Raw genomic sequence first — 11,688 nt, 5'->3', positions numbered from 1 at the left:
GGCACAGCAGCTGATACTTTGTACAAGGTGGCTATGGTTGATAAGAGACAGCAAGTGTAACTCTTGTGTGGATGAAAACAAATTCATTCCTTGCTGCCCCACTCAGGTGAAGCATACAGGCTTAGGGGTGAAACAGTTGTGATCCTGAGATACCTTTTGACAATATAGAAGGGTTTCCAACATTGCAATGGAATTAATTGAGCTTGCAAAAACCTTTGAGTAGACCCTGCAGTTTTTATGTAGAGCAAAACATCTCTTATGTTTACTTCATCTATCTATCTATCTATCTATCTATCTATCTATCTATCTATCTATCTATATTACAGAAAAGCTTGACAAATTGTTACTCTGTGTTTCATAATGATGGTGGCAGCTGTGAGAAATAGGAGTGTTATATTTAAGTGTTGCTATTGTGACATTTGTACATAACAAAAGCTGATTAGTATCATCTAGCATCAACATTATATATGACACTATTGTTGTATGTAAACTTTCAGCATGAAAACACTAAATTAAAAAAGTGCTCAAACTTTAGTAAATGAGAGTAATGTTTCATTAGCATTACACTTCCTTTAACAATTTTTGTGAGCAGTGTTTTAGGTGATCCCTGAAAATGCGGCACCACTATTGAAAATGAATCTGAATTAATTTTGGTGAACTTCCACAATATCGCTCAATTTGTTAAGATGAAATTGTTAATCTATATGACTTTTGTTGAAAGAATGTGCTGTAGGGCTTTCAGAAATTTCAATAGCCTCATCAAATATGGTAATTGCAACCTCAAAAAAAAAAAAAATATTGTCTCTAATCATTTTCACTGATGTATATAGTGAAAAACTGGATTTTCTAAAGTTATCAAGATTAGAAATATATGCTGATATTTTAAATGTTATGTAACATGTAGAAGAAGTCTAAATTGAATTGTGTTTTGAATTAGTTTTACATGAAGAAGTGTCCATGATTATAGTACATGGTTTATTCCCTCACCAATATCATTTGATGTTTTGTACAAGTTCAGAGAGGATGTTGTTATTTTGTTTAATTCCCAAATGTCTACCATTGATTTTTTTTTTTCCTACATCAGAGAGATCTTATCTGTGAAGTGTGATCATTATCACTAGATTTGATTGACTTATGAATGAGATGTGTCAGTTATTTCTGCAACTGCTGGAGACCACTTGAAGTGCTCACAATAAAATTAGCTTCATAAGATGTTTTCTCTGAATATTGTTAATGATCTAGGATGGTTTTTAGATGTATATCTCCATAGGAAGCTATTGGTTCTTCAGACAGTTTTAGTCTAGAAATAACACTCAGAAATAATATATAATAATTCTTTAGCTTATTCTTCTTTTTATGAATATTTCAAAATTATTTCATATTTTCCTTTCAGATTCCTTTGTGAATAGTCAGGAATGGACATTGAGTAGAGCTGTTCCAGACTTAAAGTTGGTAAGTGATTGATATTTGTTTACTGTTGATGGTTTTAGTTCCAAAATCTCTTTAGAAACAATCTTTGCACTGTTTTAGTGTTTCAATAAAGTTTAAAAATAGAACCAAGTCACCAAGTTATATTGTTATTTAAAATCAATTATTCATAGAGATATAGTAGCTTACTTTATAAAATCAGATACTGTATCTTTAATATAGATTTTGTCTGTTAACGTCAAGGTCACAGGTTAAAGTATTTGTCACAGTTAAATGTGTTGAGTTATGGGGGTGGGGGGGCATGTGTCTTTTATATATCTTTATCTCAGATGAGCACATATATTAGAGAGCATATTTGCACTTTGAACAAATTTGCTTTTCATCACTATTTATGACAGCCAGCTAAATCACTTTTTAGCCTCATTTATTTACTGAAAAGTCTGAAATGTACCTCTTCCATAATAATAGAAGCAAAATTCTGTCTGTCCAGCTGGGACCCCTGTATCTCAGTCTATATTTGCTCTACATAGACATATACTATTTTGGGAATCAGTATGATCCCAGGATTGAAAATTTGCCTTTCACCTGGTTCTTGAACATCCAACATTGGGATCTGATTTAAAAGTGTTTGGGTTGCTATTTCTAGCTGGTAAAGCTAAGCTGATTCACGCCATCTTGGTAGGTGTTTGTCAGATGATGTCAGAGATCAAGTGGGGGATAAATGACATTCTCTGTAATTTTACGTCAAGATAAGAACTTTGGGACAAATTGGCCAACAGTTGGAATTCAACTTGGGACTGGAACAATAGAATGATTGCATTACAGAGTTAATTCTTATCTGCCCTTAACCTCTGATCAAACACCACTGGAGCATATAGTCATTATAGACGTATTATAGTCATGCTATTTAGCTCTCTTTAGCTTTGAGCTGCAGCCCCACAGGAGCTATCTTAAAAGTCCATACAGAGTGTGACTTTTAAGCTAGTAGTTAATGAAGCAAGTTTTTAAATCTTTTGTCTGTACAGATAGCTTTTGAAGTTTGAAAGTAGTAATATCGTCTTTGAGAGTAATATAAATTTTAGAAAAACATTTAAATGCAGTTAATCTCCCACCCACCCCAATTATTCACTTAAAACATTTAATTAAAATTACTTATAAGGTCTTGTAAGTTATACATAATTGCTAGTGAATCAATGTGATTAGATGGGCTAAACATACTTTTCACTGTAGGACTTTTCCTTAAAAGCTATCTATGCCTGCTTAAAAAATGGATTTGCAGTCCAGACTAAATATGGAAATCCTGTCAAATGTTTAGCAATTACTCAGCATACATTACAGAATGCAGGAAATGTAATAAGTTTGATACAGGCAGTACTATCTACTCATTATGTTATCATTAAAGAGCACACGTGTAAGTGTAAGCCTTATCTTTAAAAAGCCTCAGAACACTTGTTGTCAGAAAACAGAAGCTAAGTTTTTATTTGAGTCGTTTATAGAAACATTTATTACTCGTAATTATTGTAACAGTGTGTTTGGGGTATCTTTATCAAAAAACAAAACTAATTCTTTCTTTGCATGTACAACTTTACTGTTGTGCTGCAAATATCCAGTGACATTTACATTCATTTAAATGTTTGCAATACAGGCTACCATAGCCCCTACAAAATAGGGCTACCACAGTCCCTACATCTGAAGGTATGTTAACATACTCAGACTGCCCATCAAATGAAAGAACAACTGTCTGGTGAAACTGCTGAAAAATAGAAAACCTAGTGAGTATTGTGCTTTTCAATATTCAGCAAGCTACTCACAAGGATCATTCTTGGGAGACTAAAACTTGCTGAAGAGCACAAACAGGAATTAGGAAGGATAAATCCTAGTGACCAGATTCATACACTCCAGATTATCATGAACAGCTGCAGGAATGGTAAGCTCCCTTTGTTCTCCAATGATTTCAAGAATGCTTTGGATTGATCTGACATGCACTCTGTATCACCACCCTACTCATTAAGATCATTCAACAAGGATATTCATTATCAAGTGATATACAATGAGAGATTGTGGAAACCTTTTGAGGTAAAATTTGGAATGAAGCAAGAAGTCCATTACCAACGATTTTCTAGATGATATTGAAATACAATGGTAAAAGAACAGGCATAGAGCAGGCACAAGTGCAGATATATCCCAGACAATACAGACATAACCCAGAATATTCAAGATTTGCAATGAAAGACAGATTAATTTAACAAGATAGCAGTAAAAATTGGACTGTGGGTTAATGCTGGGAAAACAGAGATCACAGAAATTCAAAATAGTAACCCTGGATCCATCATGGTTAAAAATCGCATATAGAAATGAAGCGAAACCTTTTACATGCTTAGGAAACGTGCTGTCCACAATATGAGGTACAGAAGTGAGATTTGGAAGAGCTTCTGCCCAGCCATGTTAACTGAAGATTTAGGATTGCAACATCAAATCCATCAAATTATAGGATGTCAAATCATGGTGAATGAATACAAATATCTTCAGGAAGCTCCAAATATTTACAAAGAATGCTTCAGAGACAACTGAAGCATTAGATTTCCAGAAACCAAGAATTGCAAAAACACTTCTGGAGTAAAGCCAAGCTGGAATTTGTCAACCAACAAATAGCAAGACATAAATGGTAACAAATAGATCATATATTAAGAAAATCAGTGGACCATTCAACAAAGTAAGCTTCGGATTGGAATCCAGAGGAGAAAGTGAAGATAGGTATGTGAGGATTTACAGGCAATTTTCGGCAGAAAGAAAATTGAAGGGATGACAAGGAAGAAAAGTACGAGATAAAATACATTGGAAGTTATGTTCTATCTGGAATCTGGAATTCAAAAACAGGCCTTAATGGCAGTGGTCCTCTTAATGGAATGTGCCTAACTCCAAAAATTGACTTTATTTATTTTAATTTTTTTTTTTTTTTAATTTTTTTTATATATAATAATGCATTTAGTATTATAGAATTTTCAAAAACCAAATATCAAAGAGAAACAAACATATTGCTCTTGCTACAATTTTTAGATCCTCTTTACTCATTAGGGGCTTACTGCTCAAAACAAGATTGGAAAGAACTTCTTGACGACCACGGGTTGTTTATTTTTCTGATTTGAACTCACATTCCTGCTCAGTACACTGTGTTTCTATACACTTAAAAAACATTTCGCTAATGTTTACTGCCAACCTTTACATTTCGAATTTTCCAGTTTATGGTTTTTAAGATTAGTAGCTAAAAAAAATAAGAAAAGCAGTTCATTGAATGTGAAAGATCTTCTCAAACCTGAGAGAAAGAAAGAAGCTGGTTACATTCTGCATCATTATTTAGTGGTTGTCATCACTTCCCTATGCTTTCACTTTTAATGCATGCAATTTTATTTTAGATTCATCTTTATTGTTGTAAAGTATTCTGATTTGCTGCAATCTGGCCACAGTCCACTGGCAGGAAAGAATAAAAGTGTATTAAATTTGGAGATTCCCCAATGAAATATTATTTAAACCAAAATACAAAAAGAGGTCTTAAAAACTGGTTAAAAATGCATTTTATTTTTAGGGAGAAAATTGTGATATGTAAGAACTTACATAAATTTGTTTTATTGTACCTAACCGTCTTTTGTCTGCTGTGTAACAAGGTTTGGATATAGCAATTAATTTCTTTATCGGAGTTTATTTTTCTTAATTTTACCATATACACTTAAAATGTTATATGTGCTGTTGTTGTTACTGGCATTTCAGTGAAAATGCTATAGAATACATTTGAAATCTCTTTTTAGTCGCATTTACTGTTTTATAATCTCCAAAGTGTTTCAAATATTTTGTCATTTATCTTTAAGGTTTATATATTGATGACATTTGTTTTTAAATATTCTGGATGGGTTTCAGTGTCTGAGAGCTTTGAATTTAGTGGTTGTAATATCAAGTGCTAGTAGGGAGGAATATCATGTAGTTTGTTGTTGTTGTTGTTGCTGTTGCTGCTGCTGCTGCTGTTGTTGTTGTTGTTGTTGTTGTTTTGCAACTATGCTCTTGAAAAAACAAGTCCGTGTTGACTTGTGGCAATTTCTCTTGCTGGATAGAGTGTCTGGTGAAAGTGCTCAGAGTTAGGTTTGGACCAGATCTCCAGGTGAATAAGAACTGGGAAGAGGCCATGGTCAAGGTGGCCAAGCTCACCCAGGAATGGGCAGAAGGGAAGCTGTCTCTGAAATGCTGGGCAGAAGTAGCTATTGTATACATCACCTTGGTAGTGTACTACCATTTAGCCATTGTACCTTATCCCAAGAAAACTCTGATCAGATTGGAGTGCTTGTGTTTTTTTGACTCTGATGGAGTCAGAAAATCAACCTGCTGTCAACACCCACTCTGTGATGGTCTTAGGATATCATCCTCGATGATGTGTCACCACACATTGAGTCCGATGCATCTGCAGAAATATCTAAATCACCTTGCAGGTGGGGCCCAGTGAAAATTTTCTTCAGGTTGAGTAGCTCATCCTGCTCTAAAGGTCCCTGAATAAGGGCTATTTAAAGATGATGAACAAACCACCCATGTTTCTAGGGGTGAATTATTCAAACTCCAAAGAATTCCTCTCAACACATGGATGCTCCCCCACTACTCCTGCTCATGATTAGAGATGCACATATAGTCAGCCACCAAGAGACATGCTCAACTGGTTATGATCAAGCAAATGAGAAGCAAATCTGTGGTATTGAGCAGAATATTTGCTGTAGCCCGTCTTTTACATCAAGACAAAACATATACATGTTAACATTTCCAGTCAGTTAAGATCAGAAAGCCACTGCCTAGTATTGCATCAAGAAATTCATCAGACTTCTTACATTTTGCATCCACCAGGCCCCTGATCAAGGTATTCTTATTTGTAACCATCCTGTATTTTTTGTATGTTCAATATATTCTTCTTCACTTAAAATGCTAAAGTGCAAGTTGAAAGAGATTTGGTTGCTATTTTTAGCAGCTTGAGTTACTTCATGGAAGCTCTCTCACTGCAATTTAGTTGTAGTTTTTAGAGTTTCATTCTCAGATTATTGATTTGAAGTCTCAACTTATTTTAAATCTTTGTCTTTCTTTTCGTGTACTAAGTTTGGCTAACGTTTAAACTATAATTACTATACATAATTCACTTTATAGTCATTATCTTAACATCTGTTTGTCTGTGATGGCATAATTGAATGCAACAGGATGTGCACCATACTACAACATGGTGTATACCTTTCTTTTCTGCCTGCATCATCTATGGAGCTCTATTTTTCTTGCCATGTCTTCTTTGGTCTGTTGCTACTAAAGGTACTACTTCTCTCTAGCTCTTGTACTTTTACCACCACCAAGTGTTGTCCATTCACTCTTGCAATAAATGCCGTTAGTGCCCAGCTGCTTTCTTAGCGCTACTTTGGATGTGAGTTCGCATTACATAGCCATAATAATCAAATTCCTTTTTTTTTTTTGTTTTTCTCTTAAGTTTTTGCATATCTTTCACATTTTCTGAACTGCTTCCTCTTTCTTATTTTAGCCATAGCTACCTCAATCATATTTGTTTGTTACTTATGTCTTCTGTTGTTGTTACTATCACCACCATCAACATGACTGTGCCACCACTCCTTGCTATTAATGACTTCTCTACATGTGGTTTTAGATACTAAGACCAACAGTCTGCCTGGAATCACAGTGCACCTTTTGTATAACTTTTGTTAACCTTTTATACATGAGGTTGAATCATACCAAATCTATTTATACTTAACAAGCAAGATCACTAAGTTTTTATACTTTCTGTTATCAATTGCAACTTTGACATTTGTCATGATGACCTTTAGGACTTTTGACCACTGACCAGTCTTTCAATTTAAAAACTCTTTTAGCATCTCTCTCTCTCTCTTTCTCTTTCTCTCTCTCTCTCTCTCTCTCTCTCTCTCTCTCTCACACACACATATTCTGTTATGAGAACCAAGTTGTTAGCTCATAGATGTTCCTGAAGATATCCAATCTTAATCTTCAATGTCTATTGCTCCTAGGACTACTATAAATAGACATAAGAGATGGGAACAAAGCCCTGGTGAATTGTACCTTTTCAAAAAATTCTATCCTACCATTTTTAGAAGATCCTCATACCAATCTTAAATTTCTCATAGCCAATTCATCTACTTTCTCAATACTTAACAGGTCGCAGTATAGGGGGCTGTGTTAAGAGTTTTTCTGTTAAGAGCTGAAAAGAAGTTCTATTTGTTCTAAGCTAAGAACTTCCTGTTGTGTCATTTACTTCTACACTACAGTATATTCTGAAACAACATCTTAGCCAACCTCAGTTTGTGACACCACTATATTCATAACTTGGCTATCATCAGTTTAACACCTCTGCACAGACATCTCTTTTGTGTGTTCCCTTTATACTTGTGGCAATTGCTGACAACACTGCTATGCCAGTCAGCAGAGATAACACCTTCCTATGTGACCTCATTAATCCCAAGCCAATGAAGGAGACAGTTTGAATAGCTGTGAAATCTTCCTTAAATCACTCCATACCATCTTGAGAACCCTAAAATATTGAAATGGGCATGGCTAGAATCCTTTTGCCTCTTCAGTAAGAATTAGAGCTAACAAGATGTTCCTGATTCACCAATTAAAATTACATGTGGAGTTGTGACATAGTATGATGCTTAGCCATCTCAGCATTTGTTGTCTTCATATTTTACTAACTATAACTGTACTAAACTCTGCTTTTAATATTGGTCTTGTTACTGTCACTAGAACAAATGAACTTGTATCTCTTTGAACAATGACCTCATGATATTTATAAAAGCAACTGTCTAATGAGTCAAACTATTTCTTGTCTCTCATCCTCATAGCTTTGAATATCAGCAAATTTGCACTCTACTGAAGTTATATGTTGTTTGCCACCTACATTTCTAGCCTTACTCTCAGCGTCCCTCATAAGTAATAATTTCCTTAAGAAAACCGTAGTATTCTAGCCACAAGCATTTTAAATATCAAAGGATTTGTATTTGATAAGTGTTATTTACATTTCTAGGTTGAAAGATGGTGATAAAATGAATAAATACATGCAGAACATCTGCTTCTGCCTCTTGGTTTGCTGTATTGTTCAGTCATGACAACTTGCAGAACCATTTATTTTTATATAAGAAGCATTTATTTATTTAGGGCTTCTATAAAACATCCAATAGTGCCAATCTCATTGACAGATACTACTGTCTACAAACTGTCAAGCATTTGATGCTATCTTAGTTGTCATTGATTGATACACAAAGAAAACTCAGTTTTCATACAAATTATTTTAAGGGACACACATAATAACTCAGCTTTTAAATGGTTTACTAATTAGATTGTTGCCAGGGGTTTTCGCCTGTAACGTTATTATGGATTAGGGTGAGTTGCATTTTTTGTAAACAAGGACGAAACTTGTCAACATTTTATAATATATTTATTAAAGGAATGGCTGTACACACACACACACACACACACACACACACACACACACACACACACACACACACACATATATAGGGATTTTCAGGTACTGGTGAGAGACTTAGGATATAAAGACCGACTTTGATAGTGTCTAAATTCAACAGTCATTAATGGCTTACTTTAGAGACAGGAACGAATTGGTCTTGAATCAAAAGTTGAGATGGAAGTTTATCCAAATCTTCTCACATTTCTGATTTGCTTTGGGCAAAAGTAAAATATGTCTTTAGCCTTTTTTCCCCTTATAACAAAAATATCATATATTACACCATTTTCTGTGTTTTTTACACTTATATCCAAAATATAATTTTCAAGTCTCTAAATTTGTATTAGACTTTTTACATTAAATATTTAGTTGATTAACTCATTTAATTATCAATACATTTAGTTTACATACTAAATAAGCAGCTGCAAACAATCAGCATTGCACTGAATTAGCATATTGCTCAGTGACTAACGAGGTATATTGATTTAATTTTTGTAATAGATTTACATCATTACAGGGTCACTCATAGCTCAGAAATATATTGATTATGAATACCAGAAATCTTTCTTATTTTTTTTTTATTGTTAAATGCATCTTCTAATTAAAGATTCATTAATAACCTTGCATTAAAACAAAATATATCTCTATGTTGGAAGAAAAGTTGAAGAGGCATGTCTACCTCTTGTCTATCCTCTCAGATCTCACCACAAAGTCAATTTTTTTTTAAATTTCTAAGTTATAGGAGATCCCAGGTTAATGATTCAATTAATTTTTGGTTTGTCTCTTCACAATATATCCTTGTTTTTTCATATTTATTTACTTAGCTGCTACCCCTAGTAAACCAGTTTCCTTCTTTCTTTGGTCACATCGACATAAAACATTCACTGTTGTTTCTGACTTATTTCCCCCATTATCAACTAAAACCATGTTTCTATATTTACTAAGCTTAGCCTCTTATCTGTTTTCCAGTGCTTGTTGTGAAAGTCAGATTTTTTTTTTTAATCTCAAAATAAAGTATCAAATAAATTTTTGTTTGCTAAAATACTAATCTACTGTTGAAAGTTTGTTGAAAGAAGATATTTTCTTAATCATCTCTTAGATAATTTATACAACTTAGTAGTTTTATGCACCACTCAACTTACTAAAAATAATAGTTTTTCCTATAAAAATGGAGTATTACACATTTTGAAAAGAGATTCAGCACAAACTTAATCATTGCTTAAGTTACACAAGTGGAAGTGCTTCTTTAAAAAGAGAATTTCTCCATCTATTTTGCTTTATAAATTATTCATTTTTACTGTTTCTTCATATTTAATTTATTTATTTCACTTGAATGTGTGTTTTTTATAAGATTTTATTAAAACGAAGACCAGTATCACCAGCTACTAATAATTTTGTACAATTGCAGGGTATTCTTGGTAGTGTGCAAAGCGGCAAGTCTGCATTGGTTCACCGTTACTTGACTGGATCTTATATGCAGGAGGAATCACCTGAGGGTGAGTGATTATTTTTAAAAATTATTGATAGAGTTTACTCTCAAATATTTAATAACCTGAGTTTTATTTTTGTATCAGAAGAAGCGGGGGATTCCCCTGCAAAAGCATCATTTTAAGACATGCAACAAATTACATTTTCTGAATGTAATTCTTATATATTCTTTCTCTTTTGTTTTCAACAGTATCTATATTTCATACTATACTGGGTCTGTTTAAGGATTGTTTATTGAATATACTTGGCATTTGTTGCTCTAGTGAAAGCCTTTGACAGAGTACCTCACTCTGTGATGTGGTGGTCTCTGAGAAGTTTGAGAGAGATGAACGGTTTGTGAAAGCAGTGCAGGCCTTGTACAGGGGTGCTGTTAGTAAGGTAAGAGTTAGCCATAGGTACAGTGATGAATTTAGTGTACTGGTGGGTGTTCATTAAGGTTCAGTTCTCAGTCCCCTCCTATTTGTCATTGTCCTCTTGGCCATAACAGAGGAATTCAAGACCAGCTGTCCATGGTAACTACTATATGTTGATGATCTTGCCATCATAGCAGAATCTGTAACTGAATTAGAAAAGAAATGCCAGGTATGAAACCAAAACCTGGAATCAAAGAGTTTTAAAGTTGGCTTAGTGAAGACCAAGCTCCTAGTAAATAAGAATCAGATAGGACCGTTCCTCATTCTGGAAAATGGCCCTGCTTGATATGTAGGAAAGGTGTAGACAGAAATTCCATTTGCTGTGCCTAGTGCAAGATATAAGACACAGAAGAGGTGCAGTGGTGGTGGTGGTAGTGGGGGTTAACAGAGAAAGTAGTGTTTGTATGTGGGAGATGTACAAGAGTCATAAAGACTACAGATACATGGGAAACTGTTTCTCTCAAATATCCCAGAGGCTCTCTGTAAGTTGTAAATAATTTCTATAACCTAGATGACCTAATTAGCAGTGGAAGAGAATGTCCAGAAAGTGTAATTGCTAGAGTAAGAATAGGATAGGGAAAGTTCAGAGAGCTTTTACCTCTGTTGGCAGCCAAAGGTCTTTCTCTCCTCCCGAGTGAAAGGAAGATTTTATGATGCATGTGTACAAACAGTAATGCTGTATGGTAATGAAATGTGGGCCCTGAATCTTGAGGACATGTGAAGACTAGAGAAAAAAGAAGCTGGTATGCCCTGCTGGATGTGCAGTGTAAGTGTATATATGTTTGTCAGAATGAATGCTAGTGTATTGAGAGAAAAATCAAGCATAAGAAGGATTATATGCAGTGTGCAAGGGGG

At 34.3% G+C, this 11,688-nt stretch overlaps 1 protein-coding gene across 1 annotated transcript in view; it reads left to right on the top strand.

Annotated features, from left to right (window-relative positions):
* Nucleotides 1-11,688, top strand: part of LOC106872489 (arf-GAP with GTPase, ANK repeat and PH domain-containing protein 3) — a 166,983-nt gene that overhangs the window by 34,250 nt on the left and 121,045 nt on the right. Inside the window, 2 exon segments of the mRNA XM_052974118.1 lie at nucleotides 1,394-1,452; nucleotides 10,341-10,428. Of these exon segments, the coding sequence (XP_052830078.1) occupies nucleotides 1,394-1,452; nucleotides 10,341-10,428 (147 nt within the window).

This window comes from Octopus bimaculoides, chromosome 17 (genome assembly GCF_001194135.2).
Source record: "Octopus bimaculoides isolate UCB-OBI-ISO-001 chromosome 17, ASM119413v2, whole genome shotgun sequence".
Classification (NCBI taxonomy): domain Eukaryota; kingdom Metazoa; phylum Mollusca; class Cephalopoda; order Octopoda; family Octopodidae; genus Octopus; species Octopus bimaculoides.
The sequence above is the reverse complement of the archived record's forward strand: the minus strand, read 5'-3'. Positions and strand labels throughout refer to the sequence as shown.